The sequence below is a fragment of the Musa acuminata genome, chromosome BXJ1-10, assembly GCF_036884655.1.
Source record: "Musa acuminata AAA Group cultivar baxijiao chromosome BXJ1-10, Cavendish_Baxijiao_AAA, whole genome shotgun sequence".
NCBI classification, from domain to species: domain Eukaryota; kingdom Viridiplantae; phylum Streptophyta; class Magnoliopsida; order Zingiberales; family Musaceae; genus Musa; species Musa acuminata.
This window is the reverse complement of record NC_088336.1, coordinates 22234085-22254507: the sequence shown is the minus strand read 5'-3', so window position 1 is coordinate 22254507 and position 20423 is coordinate 22234085. Positions and strand designations below refer to the sequence as shown.

The 20423-nt window shown below is 39.4% G+C and overlaps 1 protein-coding gene across 3 annotated transcripts; it reads left to right on the top strand.

Moving 5' to 3' along the window:
- Positions 1-5877: 5877 nt before the first annotated feature.
- LOC104000735 (protein ROS1A) lies at positions 5878-17968 on the top strand. 3 transcript variants are annotated; one of them, XM_009422849.3, is made up of 20 exons: positions 5878-6015; positions 6119-6235; positions 6619-7410; positions 7493-9910; positions 10888-10978; positions 11105-12626; positions 12701-12780; positions 13320-13404; positions 13485-13576; positions 13658-13726; positions 13938-13974; positions 14069-14151; positions 14630-15070; positions 15227-15263; positions 15338-15395; positions 15475-15614; positions 15785-15850; positions 15997-16111; positions 16207-16245; positions 17512-17968. In XM_009422849.3, the coding sequence occupies exons 3-20, from the start codon at positions 6816-6818 to the stop codon at positions 17655-17657; spliced, it is 6114 nt and encodes a 2037-aa protein (XP_009421124.2). In that variant the 5' UTR covers positions 5878-6015; positions 6119-6235; positions 6619-6815; the 3' UTR covers positions 17658-17968. The 3 variants fall into 3 exon arrangements, with proteins under 3 accessions (XP_009421124.2, XP_009421125.2, XP_009421127.2); XM_009422850.3 differs by lacking the exon at positions 6119-6235 and having other exon boundaries at positions 5883-6015; XM_009422852.3 differs by lacking the exons at positions 5878-6015; positions 6119-6235 and adding an exon at positions 6260-6526.
- Positions 17969-20423: the final 2455 nt, after the last annotated feature.

Genomic DNA, 20423 nt, shown 5'->3' with positions numbered 1-20423 from the left:
GTGGTAAGTTGTTTAAGAGTACTTTGTATTTTATTTAATATTTTTATAATTAAGTTGTGATATTGATATAATGACACATGAAAGATTATCGATCTTTTATTACCACGTGACCAAGACCTTAACACATCGTGATCGATATCATTACTTAATGTTCTTCGATTTCAATAATATATGATCACATTTATTATATTACCATTCTCGACATTTGACCATGAATTTAATTACAATGGCACTAAACAACGCTATAAAAAGACTCCTCAAGTATATTTTTAAAGCTTAAACTCTTTCGGTATATTTACTCTCAAACAAACTATACGAAGATTTCATTAAGAATGTAAGATTGTTGGGTTCATTTGGGGGATCTTTTCATCCAAAACTAGATAGATAACGAGTAAGACATTAATTTCATGTTAGTCGAATAATTAAAATATACTTTAACAATTTATTAAAGAAAAGATTAGAATAGTAAGTAGCATTTAAGTCGATGCTAATAGTAAGTAGTTGTTGGACTTGACGAGGATAATTTTTTATCTCACATTAATTAAAATATACTTTAACAAGTTATTAAAGAAAGGATTAGAACAGTAAGTAGTATCTAAGCCGATGCTGCTAGTAAGTAATTGTTGGACTTGGCGAGGATAATTTCTTATCTCACATTGGCACCTCTTGTAATGAAGGTCAAAGCGGAGTTATCACTTTGAGAAATTTGAAATGATACGAACTTCATATTAGTTTGGATTGGTTTTAAGTGTGGGCAAATCCACCCATCGCATCACGTTTCATATTAAAATGATATCCACCAGCATTTTGGAGGTGACATGACGAAACCAATCCGATGATTTGTCGCTTGAACTGATTTGGAAGTTTTGGATGCCATTCTTTCGATGTGTTTTCAAGTTTTAGTAGTACAACCACAACAATAATAATAAAATTATAATTCTTTAAGTATGCGATTCTTTCATGTCTTTTTAAGTTTTGGACTTCTCTAGCTCCTCCTTTCGGGACGAACGACACAGAGGACCATCCTCTGCTTATCTCAGATAAGTCCAAAGCCCAAGCAATATACATCATCGCAGTTGTTCCATCCTGACGTCATCCTTTGGAGGATATGCGCATAAACGACAATTAATGATTCTCCAGACAAGGTAAAGATTACCTAACCTACCACCGGCTTTACGCCATCAACAGCTCAAGTATAAAAACTAAGCCCTCAGGCCAAACAAGGATAATCGGGCTATATCTAAACTCTTCTAAGCTCTACTAAATCTCCCTTCACTTATTATAATGATTTAAACATTGGAAGAGTTGAGTCGGGACATCCCGACGCTTACCGCTTATGTAAGACCCCGACACGTCTAAAGAACACCTTTAGACAACACTGAGTGCTTCCAAGTAAGACCAAGTCACGAACTTCCTTCAATAGATAAGCTACTCCTTGAGATGACCGCGGGTCAATCATCGAGAACATGCAACACTTCGGAAGTTCACTTGTCACCTTAGGTCGTTCGGTCACGTCACATACCCATCATGAGGTGAGCCCCCAAAATGAAACTGTACCTTTGAGATTGAACTAGGCCCGATTGGCTTTCCGGTCAACAACACCAAGCAACAACAGATTATTTTCGTAGGGTTGAAACTTTAATATCCCATTTACACAGCTTAACATCAATTCAACGTTTGGCCCACATATTAATGTCAATTAGGAGTACACCTCACGCGAGTTATGACTCCTATGCATGTACTAAGATATCTCCTTACGACAACATCTAAACCGTTTTTGTTGGGTAAGATATCTCGTTTTCCTCTTCCTATCGAACGGTCCTTATCAATCTTTGCGTGGTTTATTCTCTCATCTCGTCATCAACCCATCTCCACCACTTATTGCTTGGCCTCCTTAGATAACTTAGGACTTTTCAATGGGTTAGGAAGTTAGGTCGAATCGAGCAGTGGATGGAGGGTTGAGGATTTCAATTTAGTCTCTCTCTAACCAACTCCTCCATCAGTACCATATTGTCTTGTGCATCATATTATCTTTTATCTTACTAAAGTAGCATAAAGTTTGTATAAACTCGTAAAACCTCGGTGGATTAAAATATTTTTGATGTTTTATGAGCTACGATACAATCACACGATTTAACAAATGCTTGAAACTTTAGTATGCACAAATATTCCTCCATTTGAATTATTCTTCGATGATTATGACTTGTCGTTAGGGTCTCTACATTTAACTTTCCAATATGGATTTTTTTTTCCTCGTAATTTGTTAGTTCCAAAGTTAATCATCAATTTGAATCGCATGATGATTCAATCGGGTTTTGATCCAAAATTTCGACACAAATGTGAAACTATCCACCTCGAGTGTCTTTTCAGGAGATTAGCAAAACTTCTCGTGTCTTTATCTATAGGAAAAAATCATTGTTGTTTGATATATTCTCAACTTGGACTGACTTTTCAATGCTCAAATCTCTAAGATGAGCGGAGAAAGAGACCGGAAGAATATTGAGGTGTTATATATATATATATATATATATATATAGTTCTTTGATATCATAATATTAATATTATGGACTTAGTTGGAATTGTCTAAACCAACTTTTCGGACTTTATTGGGATCACCTAAGCCGTGAGTGAACGGTTATTTATGGACTTGTAGCTATTCATTCAACTTTCTAAAGTTTTTATTTTCTTCCATTCTCTTTTTTCTATAGTGCATGACTGAATTGGTCGTAAAGCTTCCTTTTTGCTAAAATACTATATATATATATATATATATATATAACATAAAAAAATTTATTTTTTATTTTAATTATTATTATTAGTATTAATTTCTCTTTTAACTGTATATAATTTCAGTAACATTGTTATTAAGCCGAAGACAAGTTGGTTGGCATCGGTGTGATGGTTATGTGTTGGTAGATTCGAGTCAGATGGTGATTAATGTTTGATATGATGACTAACATGAGGTGGTTGTGAGCCGATCGGTCTGTCATTTATTTCTCACATGCGACGAGCCTCTTATTGTTTACCAACACTCCAATAATAATATCTCGTTCTTTCGCACTCCAATAACTCTCTAAATCTTATGATTTCATCACATTGCAATTTAGGGAGTTTGCAAGTGAGCAACATCTAAGAACAAATTGGTGGGTCGAATGTTCGGTGCATGTAATTGAGTAGAAAATAATTAAATGAAGTTTGTGGTTATTATCGCTTGCTTAGGGGGAGAGATGATTATAAAAAAGAAGAAGAAGAAGAATTTATATTTAACAAACCAAAAAATTGATGTTAAATTAACATAGTTTGATAACTCTTACAATAGGAAATAAAACTTCACACCACTTTAACATACTTTCCTTGAGTTAAACTCAACTGAAATACTAATCCTTTTTTTTTATCCTCTTTAAATTCATAAAGAGAAACTTGTGAAGATATTTATAGAATAATCATATCTTAATTGTTTTTGAATTTTTCATTCATAAGATGTCATTTTCATATTAAGATTCCTTTTCTTTTAACGACAACCGTTTGATGAATCCAAAATTATTTATCAACGTAACACTATCATCATCTATATTTGTTATCATGTGCGACATATTAATCTTAAAATAAAAATAAATAATAAATAAAAGCTTACGTAAGCTTATCAAACGACTTGATACTGGGTTAAGTGATTGATGTTAGACTTCCTGATATCTTTTTCACTATTCAAAATCATTATGTTCTTGTTCACTTTTAATCATGGTGTAAAAATTTATGTATCGTTCGTTTTCAAATTTAATCAACTTTTTATTTTATAGATCTTTTGATACGAGATTTGATATGATAAATTATGGACCCGAGACACGTCACCACATCCCACACGTAAAGTCTGAATCCATACCAAAATGTCACACGTCATGACATCCCACACACCTCATTTCGATAAATCCAGGATGTCACCACCCTCTCACGCAAGGTCAGAGTCCATGCGTGCTGAGACACTGTCTGACACACTCATCACCTCGAACCGTGTACGACCCACCCTCATGCCATAGTATAAGAACCCTTCGTGGATACCCACAAAAAGGGGGATTTCGGGAGGGGAAAAACATTCAACTAACTTGCTCGTCGAAGGGACCACGGTCGGGGATCACCCGGCGAAAGCCTTTTTCTACAGGAAAGCGACCACCCATGATTCACGGGCGCCCCAACCTCAAAAGCTGTCGACCGACGACCTCGCAGGCGAGCCATCGACTATTCAGCCTCCAGGCTGAGGAACGCTGACCAAGAACCCGACACCGAGGGCCGATCGACGTTTCGACGTCCAGCTCAACCGACGGGACACTCTCGACATCGACCCGTGGACCGGACCGTGCTGACTATCGAGCCACGACACATCGGTTCACAAACAAGATTGTACTAAGGTTGACCTTCGTGATAATTTTAACTAAATTCATAATATTTTATTTTTTCACGTCTCTCGTCGAATGAGCCCATATATGATAATGCAAAATATAATGCGTCACGAGAAAAAGATGAAACATACACGCACGAGGATGGCGGCTCAGATCTAACCAGCCATGGAAGATGGGCCATTACGTTGGTGCCATGGAGATGGGGTAATAACAGAGTGTGGTCCTATTTTACCTTGGTCAGAGTGCTCACGTTGTTTACACACCTCCTAACCATGGGGAGAAGAGCAAACAGTAAGAAGCCAACGCAAAGACAAGGAAGCCTCATAATTAAAGGCAGCAGCACACGGTCTCTAAAGCAAAAGCAGCCAAAGCCAGTGGCGCATCACTCGCACACCCTTTGGACCACTTCATCATCATCCTTCCTCCGGTTCTATTTTACGCCTCACCGACTGCTTCATCAACCCCGTTAACCTTCATTTACACGTCTACGAAAAATGAATAAATCACCTTCAATTTCCGATTTATGACGTGGAAGCCACGTGTCATATTACCATCAACATTTTAGCCACATGTGAAGTACACATGATTGCTGCATCATCGCCACATGTCGATTGTCGTATCGTTGTCATGTCAACGTCGTGTGAATGACATGGTACCTTTTAAATTAAAAAATAAATAAACAATTCTTTTGATGCTTCAATAATCATAATTAATTTAATAAAATCGTGTTTTGATATTATGATATGATTTCTCACTTAAGACATGGTTGACTGAGGTTTACGTTTGACTTACGAAAATAATATTTTCTTTACTCGTAGACTTCGAAGGGTAAGACCGTCCGTATATATTAGTTTCTTTTGAATCGTCTTACTCTTGTGTATTGAATTATTTTTTTTATATCGATAATTTTTTATTAAAATATAATGTTTGATTATTTTAGAAAAACGTATGTTGTTAAAAAAAATATATTTCTAATGCACGCAAAATTATTTAATAAAGTATAAAAAAATATAATAATTATTTTAAAAAAGACAGGAGGTATAAGAATAAAAGCAATAGTAATCACGGAATAAACATGTGGGAAAGGAAGGAGGCGTGTATGATGCCCGGAAATGCGTGCAGGAGTTGCAGGCAGCAAGCGACCCGCCAAAGGCCGTTTGGTTAGTTGACAAGTCCGTCACAGACTCTCACGAGCATCAGTTTCCACAGTTCTATTTACTTATATTTAATATTTATTTTGAGTTACCAATCCAACGGTAAATTCCCTTTGTCTAATTGCAGACTACGTTATAAGTGGTGGTGGCTATGTATTTTCCTATCATTATAACTATTACGCTATCAAATAACGACGACGACGACGGCGACGACGAAGAAGACGAAAACAAAAACAAAAACAAAGATAGGAACCAAAGGAGCGAGTTGGAAAAAGGCTGACTCTAATAAGAAGAAGAGGAACAGCAAGAACGAGTCTTCCCTCTCTTTCCCCCCCCCTCCCCCCCTTCCCTCCTTCCCCCTCTGGTCTCTCATCTCTCCTCGATCCTTCCTGCTCTACACTCGTAATCTTTTCCTCCGCCTTCGCAACCTGCATTGAATGGCTTCCGCTATGTAGAGTGAAGAAGAAGTGCGTTTTCTTTCGTCTTGCTTTAATTGTTCTCTCTCTCTCGGAAGAATTTCCTGCAAAAATCCACAAGTAATTGCTTTTATTTTTTCCCTATTTCTCGCAGGGGCGAAGAACCTCGAGATTTGATGCAGTTAATTCTTTTCTCCTTCTTTTCGTATCTTCATTCCCCTGCGAGATTCGAGAGCGAAGGGGGTGAAGAACCTCGAGATTTTTCGACCGGGTGAGATTCTGAGGCGTTCGCCATTCCTTCCGTGGTGGTCTGTGTGGGGAAGAAACTGCCGGATCGAGTTGCTGTTTTCCTCTCATTTTTCTCCGATTATTTTTTTCGCTTTTGGTTTCTTTTGACCTTCCTTCCTGATTCATCTTCACGATTTCTCCTCCTTGCTTCATCTGCCGGTTGTCCGAATTTGCTTGACATAAATCTGTTTTACTGTTTTCCAAGTTGATACAGATTTCCCCATTTTGCCTTAAATCTGTGTGCGTGAGAGAGACAGAGGGAGCGGGACTCCTGGTGGGGAGATCTTGTGGCTTTTAAGTGCAGAGATAGTGTCAAGATTCAGGTTTGATCGTCTATTTACTCTTTCCATCTTCCTCTGTTTCCAGGACAAGAAGCATTGAGGAAACCCCAACGCTCCCTTCCTTCCGTGCCCTTTTCCTTCTTGCCTATCTTCATTCGGAGGCATCACTTGGAGAGGGGAAGGCAGGGATGAAGTGAGATCTGCTGCGGCGTGGCTTGAGACGATGGGATCTGAAGCTCTCGGCGAATACTGAGGTGTCAGAACCGAGCTTGTCGCCTGGGGATGGACTTCAATCGAGAAGTTCCTCTTTGGCAAGAGCAGGATTTCGAGATCCAGAGTCCTTGGGCGCCAATTACGCCGGCAAAGCCCGTCCCGGCGAGGAGGACACTCGTCCCCGGCCATGGCCAGATAAGCCACGCACCGCCAGCGCCGAGCTGGCTCGACGTCTTGAACGTAAGCGACGGTGGCGGCTTCTCGCAGGACGCCCTTTTCTCGGGATCGAATGCCTCCAGTGCGGCGGGCTATGTCGGCCGGTTGCAGGATCTCAACACCATCGACGAGGCGGCGGCATTGGCTTATTCCGGCCAAATCCATGACCCCCAAGTCAGCAATTACAATTTGGGGCTGGGGCCGGGCATGTCCGTTTTCGGCAATCCCTCCGACGGATGGACGCAGACGCCGCACATGAACCTGATGGCCTTTGCCGACGCGGCCGCCGCCGCGAGCAAGGTCCCATTTTTCACCCCGCTCATGCTTTCGCAGATCCAAGGCGGCCACAGAATGCCTGAATCTGCGAACCAGTTGTTGCTGAATGGAAAGGTGTTGCTGAACTCAAGCCTTTCTTGTTGTAATCTTAGCCCCATTATGGGAGCACAGAGTGAGTCTCTCTTCCCCCTGACCAACAGATCTCCTCTTCTACGAATTAAGTAGATTGATTCTCTCAGCTTGAATTATTGCAGATGAATTAACCATGAGTGCTCTTCCAAATCTTAATTCCTCCTGGGAGGAAACAGTAAGCTATGCTACGAGAGATTTGATGCAATATCCACGCACCCCAGTGAGTCTGGAGAAAAATAAGCTCGTGCAAGATGGCTTGCCTCTTCAAGTCATCGACCTGGTGGACGATAGTCCCGGCGGAGAGGAGGCAGGGAGGCCGCAAGCCCCGGTCGCGAACCAAGTCGAACTTTGCTTTTCGGAGGATCCTGTAGCACCATCATCTTCTTTAACCACGGGAATGTCATTTGAAGTGGTCCTCTCCCAGCAACAGCAACCCGAAACGAGGGCAGTTGTCACATCTGAAGAAGGCATCGATCGGCCGCTGAATGCAGAGGCACAAGGCAACCTAGAAAACAACTGCATCGACCTGAACAAGACGCCACGGCAGAAGCCTAAAAGGAAGAAGCACAGGCCCAAGGTCATCCGAGAAGGCAAACCGAAAAGAACTCCGAAGCCAGCCACTCCCAAGCCCGTAAACCCTTCCGGTAAGAGGAAGTATGTGCGAAGGAACAAAGTTCAGGTGGCCTCTGAGAACCCCTCCGGTGAGCCAGAGGAAGAAGCTGCTGCTCCAGGCAGCATGGACGGGACCAAATCAGTTCGAAGGTCTGTGAAGAATAAAGAAGACAACCCCTCCGGCAAGAGGAAGTATGTGCGTAAGAAAAAAATTGAGAACTCTTCAGACAATCCCCTCAGCATACCAGGGGTAACTGCAGATCCAGAGAGTAGTCAGGGAACTAAATCAGTTAGACGATGTCTGAACTTTGATGCAGAGGCTCCAAAAGCCAGAGGTGGATTTCCAGAATCAGTGCTGAATTTTGCAAACAATGCAGGATCTCAAGCTCAAGAGTCATGCACTGTGGGGGGCAACACCATCAGCATAGATGTGGCTCCGAGCTTACACTATGCTCGAGCAGTGGCAGCGGCAGACAACCTCGCACCAGGGGATCCAGTTGTCCTCCACAGTGCAAGAGATAAAGTTGCAAATGAGTACATAAGATTCGTGGAAAATCCAATCCCACGTCCTCAACATAATAGAAGAGAAACAGTGAGAGCTGACCAGATTCTAGGTGAATGTAGAACAATGCCAGAAAATCCAACAACACCTCCTCGGCCTTACAAAAGGGAGAACTTGAAGAAACTAGCTAGGAAGAACTTCCTTAGGATCACTTCCAATCCAGATAGATCTCAAGAAGCTCATATAAATCAGTTCGCCTCGCATGAAACACCAAATTTGCTGCTCAGGACACAAAACAACCATATTCTTGATCATGATGCTCCAAATTCGACAAATACACAGTTCATGCATGCCTGTGACAGGGTCCATGGACTAGGTGAATTACATGGTGCAACTTGCAATGATCCATGTGCATCTCAGGGTTACAAGAAGCAAAGAATCGAGCATGAAAATGGACTCACATCTGCTACTGCTTTCACATGCATGCCTTTGAATGATTTTATAACACACCAGAGGGAGGCAAATACTGCTGAAGTTTTTACTTCAGCTGATCCACAAAACTTAATGGGCCCCAAAAGACAGCTAATAGCAGAAGATGTGCCAGCAATTTATGAAACCATAAACAGTGCAGCAAAGAGATCAGAGCCACCCTTTGAACTGCATTCTGCTAATTCGTCGAGTTCTTCGGTGAACTTTGGCCATATAAGAAAACATGGGAACCAAACTGGACAGTATGCCATGGACCATAACAAGCTCTCATCTCCTCCACAGCCATTTTCAGGTACTGATGGTCGACAAAGTCAGAATCATGAATTCCTAACCTGCATGCAAAACCAAGTGGTAAGCAACAAATCAAGAACGAGAACAAAGCAACAAAGAAAGGAAGAAGTGCAGCTTGTCAATCATCTGATAAATGCCAACCAAGTAGAATTTCAAAGACAAGTGGCTGCTTCATGTAGATTCAAGAATTGTCCTGGTCAAAAGATACCGGAGGCAACTTCACTAATTTCACAAGATTTCAGAACGGAAGTTTCACATACCTCTAGTGGTAGCTGCTTAAATCCTGGAGCAATAGTATTATATGGAGATCCCTTAGATGATATCATTTGGAAGTTAAGACATCTGACAATAAATGGGCTCCATAAGGCTGATACAGCTAAAACACAGAATGCTATCGTCCCTTATGAAGGAGCTGGTGTGATTATTCCATATGGGGGCCTATTTGATCTTGCTAAAAGACGTCGCCCTCGACCCAAGGTTGATCTAGATTCTGAGACAAATAGGGTCTGGAATCTTCTGATGGGCAAAGAAGGTGGTGAAGTGGGTGATGGAACAGAACGTGAAAAAGAGAAATGGTGGGCAGAAGAAAGGCGAGTTTTCTGTGGACGGGTAGATTCATTCATTGCACGAATGCATCTTGTCCAAGGTATCACTCTATTATATGAACTCTTAACTTCTGTATATTGTCAAAGTTTCTATCTAAATTTCTGCATATCGAGGGATCAATATGCTTAAGTGGTCCCAGTTCATTAGTTCTCTTCTCTAATGCCAATACAACCATGGTAGTGCTGTGATGTTCAACTTGGAGTGAATCTTGAACAAAAATGCACTGCTGAAAACATCTAAATAGTGATGGAACATAGTACAAGATCCCTGAAGAAAGACATAATTTATAATAATCTGAAACAACATCAGATTGTGCACCACAATAAAAGTCATACTATTGGTTTTACTAAAATTCTCTATGTTTTAGGAGTATTTATCTTTCCTTCCTGAGTATGGTAAACATTGTTTACACTTCAATATGGCTTTTTACCTTAAAAGACTTCATGACAAACTTTCCATTAGATTCTAACAAATTCTGGTGGTGTTTTTATAGGTCAGTGTTTATTTTTGCCTTTGCTTCATTAACAAAGGCTTCTGATAAGAATACTATGATGTGGTTACTCTTGGTTGTTTCCTATACAAGTCCTTTTGTGCTAAAGGTTTTCCTTACAGGATTTTAAGAGTAATGTATGACAAACTGTTGCTTCTTTTCTCAGTCATCAATTATATCATATGTCCAGCTAAATTTTATGCTGCAAGAATTAAATATATACACACACACATATATATATACACATATATATAAATATATCTGACATATTTGTACTGACTATGAACCACTTTTTATAGCTCTATGTGATAATATAAAATAGACTATATATATATATATATATATATCTGACATATTTGTACTGACTATAAACCACTTTTTATAGCTCTACGTGATAATATAAAATAGACATGACAGTGCAATAACATTAAATCTTCATCTGTGATACTTTACCAGCTACTGACCATGATTTGTTCCTCTACTTCATTTCCTATAAATTTTACTTCTTGTGGTGTTTCTTAATGCAGGGGATAGGCGTTTCTCTAAGTGGAAAGGATCAGTTGTGGACTCAGTTGTTGGTGTCTTTCTTACCCAGAATGTTTCAGACCATCTATCAAGGTAAAGTAAAATATCAAGATTGGATGGTAAATGAAATATGCAGATACAAATTAGACATTTTAGTAATAACTATTTACTCCTGCTTTCACCTTCATACTCCATTGATAATCTTTTTGATCTTCACAGCTCTGCCTTCATGGCAGTTGCTGCAAGATTCCCTCTGTCAGGATGCCATGGTTCAGAAACCAATGCACAAGAAACGGATTCATGTATCAAGCATGAAGGTAGCTGCATTGTAACCCTTGATGGCAACACCAGCGAATGGCAAGGACAGATATCAGATAAAGAGTTGCATGATCCAAGTTCTCTAGTGATTGTAGGAGACAATGAAACTGCAAACAGTAATGAATCATTTGGAAGTAATATTAGTGGAAAAGTAGTTGACTATTCAAAAGTCTATCTGGACTCAAAGGATACGGTAACAGACGTCAGTCATGAATCACCTGATACTGAGTCAGGCACGCCAGTCACCCTGACAGGAAGTGCAAGTGTAGCAGAGGCTGAAGACAGATGGTCAGTCGAGGACGCTGGTTCGTCACAAAACTCTGTTGTTTCTTCACAAAATATTTCAGAAAACCCAGTTCAGACAGCTGATCCGATTGGAATAAACTCCTTGTCAAGCATTGGAGTAGAAAATGTGACAATTCAAAGTGTATGTGACAATATGGCCAATTCGACTTCATTTACAGAGCTTCTAAACTCTGTGTTGGATGTCTCAGGTAATCTCAGAGATGTAAAGTCATCCATGTCAACATCTATTACCAATCTTCAAGATGCAAATCTTGTTGAGGCAAGTATATCTGCTTCTCTTCCATTGCCTCATCACTTCCACGAATCTTCAAGTTCAGGATTGGTGGTAATGGAGTGTGTCAATGCACTCAGTGATGAAAGCATATTTAATCAAGATTCAAGTTCTGGGACAAAAACCACAAGCAACTTTGGAAAAATGGAGTCATCAAGTGAGCATTCAGTAGGCAATATCTCTGAACTTCTAAGACAGCAGAATTTGGCAGCAATCCCTAGATCTCTACCTGCAGTTGATATATATGCACCAACATACAAACACTTTATACAACCTTCAGCTAGTCCAGAAGCAGAATCATTCCTTATAAAGCAGTTCTGCTGTCCTGGTAACCTTCAGACAGACATAAATGAAGCCCCCATGTGCGAATCCATTTCCCAGAAATACTCGCTTTTACCAGATGATAATATAGTAAAATTCCAGAAGGACGAGAAAAGGCAATTCGAAGTTGAAAGCACCAAACAGGCAGTTCAGTTTCAACTTCAGAAGCAGAATTCTGACAACCAGCAAAATTTTCCAAATTTGCATAATAATAGGAATCCACTGGAAGCTTCTGAGAAAGTACAATTAGACTTGAAGGATGATGCATATGTTTCTAAAAAGATTTCAGCTGAAACACCAAAAAGAAAGTCAAAAGAGAAGTTAAAGGATGAAAATGAAAGAAAGAAGAACTATGACTGGGACAGTTTGCGAAAAGAGGTGAATCGAGATGGCACCAAAAAGGAGAGAATCCATGACACCATGGATTCAGTTAACTGGGAAGCAGTAAGGTGTGCTGAAGTAAATGAAATATCAGAGACCATTAGAGAGAGGGGAATGAACAATATGCTGGCAGAGCGGATCAAGGTATGTTAAACAAAAAAATTACCAGAACTTTTGTTGTCATCATGTCGATTTATACTGATTTTTGTCATCTGCAGGAATTTCTCAATAGACTGGTTAGAGATCATGGAAGCATTGATCTGGAATGGTTAAGGGAAGTTGAACCAGATAAAGCAAAGTAAGATCAATATGCTAGTATTATGGCTGCTTGACATTAACTTAATGCCACATATAACCATATGAAACTTGAGATGCTAAATGTGCTGTTAGTTTCAAAGAGTCAAAATAGATTTATGTGCAATTTTCTGTTTTTTTTAAGAAATGTTTTTTAATCCTTCTAAGTGAATGGAGATTTTGATTTGACTAAAAACCTAGTGGATGATAAAAAAAATGATCCCTGAAAGGAAATGATGTTATACAGCCTGTCTGTAGTGCTCTGTCTCTGACTATGCCAATTATTAGTTCTATCTTAAATAAGGGCCTAAAATCTTGAAAAGAAGCAAAAATGACACAATGTGACTGGATGAAATAAACAGCTAGTTTGAGCAAGCAATTTGTCAAAGAACTATGGGCCTTGAGAGTTAAAAATATAGTAGTGTCCACAGAATCACTTTGCTGGAATAAGAGTCATTTGATGTGGGTATTGTTAGGCTTTGTAGGAAAGAGAATGTCTTTCAACATGAAAGCCAAACCAACTATAACATGTGTGGATTTCAGGAACTACCTCCTCAGCGTACGAGGATTGGGACTCAAGAGTGTGGAATGTGTGCGACTTTTGACGCTTCAGCATCTAGCTTTTCCAGTAAGTGCTCTATCTTCATGAACTACTAAGCAGGGTTTAAATGCAAAAAAGCTATCTTACCAGGTATTCCATCTTTGCAGGTTGATACCAATGTTGGTCGTATATGTGTAAGATTGGGATGGGTACCACTACAACCGTTGCCCGAGTCCCTTCAGTTGCATCTACTAGAGCTGTATGTTAATGTTGATCAATTTTCAATAATAATCATTAAATTTTCAAAAGAAGTCTTACCCCTTCTTTTTTGCTTGCAAAGCTACCCTATGTTAGAGACCATTCAGAAGTACCTTTGGCCGCGGCTCTGTAAGCTTGATCAACGGACTTTGTAAGTTTCAAACCCTGCTCCAAATGAGCTATTTTGACAGGTTACTAGTGAACAAGACAATCTTCCAGAACTTTGATTCTAATTACCAAGATTTTTAAATGGGGAATCAGCTAACAGGATAGACTTGAGTATTTTGCAAACTTACTATTAAAGCACTTTAACTATGCACTTCATGATTCACTCAATAAAATCTATGTTCTTGAATTTGCAGGTATGAATTACATTATCAAATGATAACTTTTGGGAAGGTAATGCTGGTCGATTAGTCAGGACAAAATCCATATTCACATTCAGATTTAGTCTTATTTAGATACAGATACTGATAGTATGAGTTTTGTGCAGGTTTTCTGTACTAAGAGCAAGCCTAACTGCAATGCATGCCCAATGAGAGGAGAATGCAAACATTTTGCAAGCGCATATGCCAGGTTTGTTATCGGAAAAACATATATTGCCTTCAGATTGGGTGAGATATATTTGGCCCTATGAAATATTTTTATGGGGTCTAAACCATATGGAAATTTGATGTGTGTGTAACTAAATAGGTGATTAACACACAGCAAAGAAGCATGTCTCTTGCATTATCCCTAAAAAGTGCTTCATTAGTATACTATCATAGACATCTGGAAAAAGATTGGAGAGATTCTCAACCTTTTTCCACAAGCAAAAATATCCAAAGATGAATTTGATTGAACATTGGACCTAAGCTTTGTGCAGTTAAGAATAAAGATGTCTTTGATTAAAGACACAATACATCAGAATCTAGGCATGCATTGACTTGAAAACTCCTACTTAGGACAATTTAAATCTGTAGCTTATATAGACAATATTTCATCTAGATGCATTACATTTCTAGTTATTAAGATGGAGACGGCAATTTACTAAATGCACTAATCCATGTTCCAGTGCAAGACTAGCACTCCCAGGACCAGATGAGAAAAGTTTAGTGAGTTCCACAGTACCCATTGCCTATGAAAAGGATCACGTACCAGCTCTCAATCCAACAAATATACCTCAGCTGGAGGGAATTAGCAACTTACAGGAAAGAGTTGTTTCTGAGAACTGTGAGCCTATCATTGAAGAACCAGCTACACCAGAACCTGAAAGCATTCAAACAGAAGAAAGAGCAATCGAGGATGCTTTTTATGAAGATCCTGAGGAAATTCCTACTATTAAATTAAATATTGAGGAGTTCACACAAAACTTACATAACTATATGCAAGCAAACAACATGGAGCTTCAAGATATTGACATGTCCAAGGCTTTAGTCGCTATTAATCCAGAGGCTGCTTCAATTCCCATGCCCAAGCTTAAAAATGTCAGCCGCCTACGAACAGAGCATCATGTGTAAGTACATAATCCAGAAGCTTACTGGTATTGTAGCTAGATACCAACTTGTTAGAGATGAATTGTGATTTGTAGGCATAGTCAAATTGGTTTCATCTGATGGTAGATGTCTATCTTGAGTTAAATAGTGAAACTTATCCTTTTTCCTTGTTACAGATATGAACTTCCAGATTCACACCCCCTCTTGGACGGAGTGAGTTCCTTTGTCAGACCAGTTTATATGAAACTTCATCCATTACTAATATCATGTCCTAATATGTGTCACAGCTGGATCCAAGAGAACCAGATGATCCTTCTTCATATCTTCTGGCCATATGGACCCCAGGCAAGAATCTTTTACTGATTGTTGGCTACAGTTAGGAGAATGCACCTGATCTCGTGACAATGTGAAAAATGTGAATCAGGTGAGACTGCACAATCAACAGAACCACCAAAAGCATCTTGCGACGCACTAGAAACAGGTGTGTTTTGCAACATGGCCACATGCTTTACCTGCAATAGTAGACGAGAAGCACATGCACAAATTGTCAGAGGGACAATTTTGGTAATGTTTGCACTCTCTTTTGTTTCTTTTCAGTATCAGTTACTGTTATAGATCTCATTGACAGACACAGAAAAAAAGAAAAGAAGAAAATGATCATGAATGTAATTATTGCAATTTCTAATAGACACTGGTATTAGCTCATTGTCCCTATGAAATATTGTCACAAACAGATTCCATGTCGGACAGCAATGAAAGGAAGTTTTCCACTCAATGGGACCTATTTCCAAGTTAACGAGGTGAGTTGAAACATGTTTCTGATGATAAAATTAGTCACATTCCTCCTAGAGTAGTAAGATTGGCTTATGATGACATATCAATAAATATATTTTCATGGTTGCTACCATTTTTACCAAAATTTCTCAGAGCCAATGTATCAATGCAGGTATTTGCAGATCATGATTCAAGCCGTAACCCAATTGACGTACCCAGGGAGTGGATATGGAACCTGCCTAGGAGGACAGTTTATTTTGGAACTTCAGTACCGACAATATTTAAGGGTATAAATAGTAAATACAGTGATCATTACAGGTTCATGGTCAAGCAACTAGAACGAAGATGCTAACATTTTCTCCTAATTGTCTACATTTGTCAGGTCTAACAACTGAAGAGATACAACTTTGTTTCTGGAGAGGTATGCCATGATAATTGCTAATTTTTGTTTCTGGTCCTTTTCTAAGAAATTAAAGAAATGAAATCATATAACAGAAGTAACAAGAATAGGTAATGAAAATGCCCTTAGTGACATCAGATTTTCCATGCATAGGATGCGCTCGTATTTTAGTACATAATGTCTGCACAAGAACAATAAATTTTCCTTTTCATAAAAGAGGAATCTTTTTTCTCTGTGAAATATATGTATAATAACTGGATAGGTTTAATCTTGGGAACCTTCAAGTGGCATGAAGATTGACTGGTTATTGACATCAAAGTTACCAGTTGAAAGATTGATACACCATTAGGGTGACCATTTGTATATTTGTGCATCAATTTGGAAAGCTCAGGTGTAGATTTGTTGCATGCTCATGCATTTGTACTGATATTCCCAATTTATAGGGAATCCATGTAGAACTTCAGAAAACTTATCCTACTATTTTAAGATGGTATAATGAAGCTTATTGAGAATTGTTGAAAACAAGATTCCTAGGTTGCATTCTGCACTTGCATTCCTTAATTCTTTATTTATGAGATTTAACCTGCTGTGGTCATGTCACACGTAAATGGAGTTGTGTAAGATTAACAGAACTGTCTTATTTGTCTAATAATGTAAACCATAAGTTAATCAGTTGCTTTTATGTAGAGAATTCATAATACATAAAAGGAGTAGCATTTACACATGTAAAAATATGTTCCAAGGAGAGTTCATAAAACATTATACTTGGGCACCGGAACCAATATTAGAATGTTTTCAATGCCTGCTTAAGTAAGAAACTTCATAGTCGTACAGAAATAAAATCAGCTCCTCTTGAAGTAAATGGGGCAAACAACAAGAAGTCAAAAGACAGAAAGAAATCAACTTCTCTTGCATTAAGAACTAAGGGCCTGTTAGACTGGTTGCACAATGAAGACTGAAGGACTTCCTGGCAACAATTACTTTAGAGGACATGGGCAACACAAGATAGGTTGAACTATCTGCCTAAAGAAAGACAGCATGAGTCTTCATTGGCAAGATGAGATACAAATTGTTGCATAGAAGAGTTTTTTTCTTGCAATGGCGATAAGCCACATCTAAGATTTATTTGATGATAAGATGTTTTCATGCAATGGCGATGACACATATCCTTACAGTGTCCTGACCTGCTATCTGAATCCTTTCCCTCATTAGGCAGATATTATCTTGCCAAGAAGAGAATAATGAACAGTGATTATGTACTTATTTGTGAGTAATAATGTTTTGCAGGATTTGTTTGTGTGAGAGGATTTGATAAAAAAACACGGGCGCCAAGACCTCTTTATGCAAGATTGCATTTTCCAGCAAGTAAGGCACCCAGAAACAAGCAACAAGAGAAGACTAGTCCTGCAAGAAGAACAGCTAACAAGAACTAATTAGAATGGATCATCAGACCAGAAATTTCTGCATCTGTAGCACCACACTAACAGCAGGAGCTACCAGCCAGTAGGAGAAGCTGGCACTGACATGTAACATGATAATTTACCAACCTCATGCTCGAAAATGAGCAATTCTTCTGAAAATGCCTAAGAAGATGGAGATAACTGGTGGTCAAGGTTATTTTGGCATCTGTCCCATCCAGAACACCGCATAAGAAAAGAGAGATTCTAGACATGTACCGATTGAATCTTCATCCACCATCTATTTGATTGATAAAAGGCACTGCACAATGGTGATCATACAACAATTTCTTAGCCAAGACAACAATGGTTAATTATTTCACCAACAAAAATCTCATTTCTTTTTTTTTTTTCTTCGTTCCTTTTTCAGAAGAGGATAGTTGTGGATGCAGTACAGGCAACCTTGTGGTAGTTGAAGGCAGATGCATTACAAAATAATAATTGACAGGATCTAAAACTATATATACACACACACATATATACATATATTATACACATCCAGCAGCTACATGAAATCTTGATCAAATAAAATATTATGGTGTAGCCCTAATAATTAAGCATCTAGAATTCTCCCCTCACATGATTCTGCCAGAAGCTATATATGAAAATGGATAATAGAATATCCTACAATGGTAAAACTACATTGTTGTAGCTTTAGTTGTCTCAAACAAGTTTTAGAAGAAGTTGCTTGTTGCAAAGTTGAAGTCATAGGTTTGTTCTTTTCCATCTAACCTCTCTCCTATTCTTCTTTTTTTTTTTTTGTGATACTTGCACTCTTTGCCTTGGACTCACTCTAGTGAGAGGCAGACTAGCAGTCTCAAACCACAGTTGGTGAGACAATCAAAAGAAAGTGTCGAAACAAGCAATGCAGATTTAAGTGCATGTACTATCTGATTCAGTCCAAATGTGACTTTGCCTGTGTTACCTGTGACTTTGTGTTGCCTGTTAAACCTTTGACCCTCACAAGTAGCATTTCCGGTGCAAAAAGACACTTAAAATCCGATCAGGCTTAACATCAATCTTTTCAGAAAAACATCAATGTGTAACATTTGTTTCTTTCTGTAAAATGGTATGATCATACTGACTCCAGGAGAATGTACAGAATTGATTCATCTTCATTGCTAAACCATGTTTGACTAAACATATTCTACGGATCTGCATCTTTTTTTTTCCTCACGTTTTTGTCCAAGAAAACATATGAAGTCCCTCAGTTTAGATTAGAGAGACACCTTCCTCTCATGTTCATCAGTCTTGTTTAGGCCGTGTGCCGATCGGATGATCAAATCAGACACAACTAGGACTAAAGACTGTGACTAATCTGAGCCCGAGTTTGAGTTTTTTGCGGATGGATTATCTAACGAGTGCGAAGAACAAAGAACTCTATAGAATAAACAACAACAGAATCATACAGGTGAATAAAAGATGGCGCAGCGAAGACAAAGATGTTTGCTCTGCCGCGAGACTTACCTCGCTCCAGAGAGAAGGTGCCTGCAGGTTCTTCTTCCTCTTCTCTATCTTCTTCACCCATGAGAGAATCTACTATTGCAAGAACAAAAACACCATTGAGTTCTGCTTCTTCTACGACTAATTTTTCGAAACATTGAAAAGAAAGGAAACAAACGAAAACCTCTTTTCGGCGAGCTCTACGCTTAGGGTCTTGTCACGGCTGGTTTCGTTCCACGGAGAGGAATCCCCTCGTCACATCTCTTGTTTCCTTACATGACCAAGCAAGAGGGCGCCTAAACCCAGGAAGACGAACCGGCTGTACCTTTCGATTCGTCTTCCGATGGCATGGCCTTTGACATCCCCTCTCATCGTCTTTCCAAAATCAGACGTACAGAGTGTCCCTCCATGGATTCATCCTTCATAACAAACAGTGGAGACTCCCCTTGGATCGTCATTAGTTGTTATTTCCACAACCCTCGATCGAACTGCTTTATTTCCACAAACTTATTTGCTCTCTCTCTCTCTTTATATATATATATATATATATATATATATAAAACAAATCTTTTTTTTTTATGAGGGTAATAATGACGATAAGACTGGGGCTGACATCACCTGCCCCAGATGACGCATCACGCCTCGTCTCGTTCTAGTCAAACGGATTAAAACGTCGATCGAGGCACATTAAACATCCTGTCCGGGCTCGGTCTCGCACGCCACGCCAACGCCAGTGTCAGACGCTACCTGCTCCTGCAAGAGGACACATCAGGCACAGTAAGCTTCCCTATAAATACTCGTGCATGCTAAACAGAAAGGAGGACCGAACACACACACAAAAAACCTCTCCACATCGTCTGACTTGATCGTCGGAGGGGTCGGGCCGAGCCACCGACCCGACCTGTGTGCAGGTGTGAAGACGGAGGCCTCCCACCGAACACCCGAGCGAGGAGCCCCTTCCCCGAGAAAACGACGACCCACTCCCGATCGGACAACCGCAGCCGACCGCCTTGGCCGTCTCGAGGAACATCCCCGGGAAGATCCTCGTCATCCGGATCCGAACCGAGCCGCGTCGGCCCCGAGGCCACGGCTCAAAGTTGTTCACCCCCAACAGTTAATATTTCTTAAGCATTTAACTTAGGAAGCAAGAAAGAATACTTATATTTTTCATTACCCATTGGCGGTTTATGTTTTTGAACTTTGATGCTGGTAAAAATTAGATATTGATGTGCCTGCAATTTCATAATCAATTGGAGCAATAATTTTGAATCCTTAATCAGATTCTGGTTTGTTCTTTAG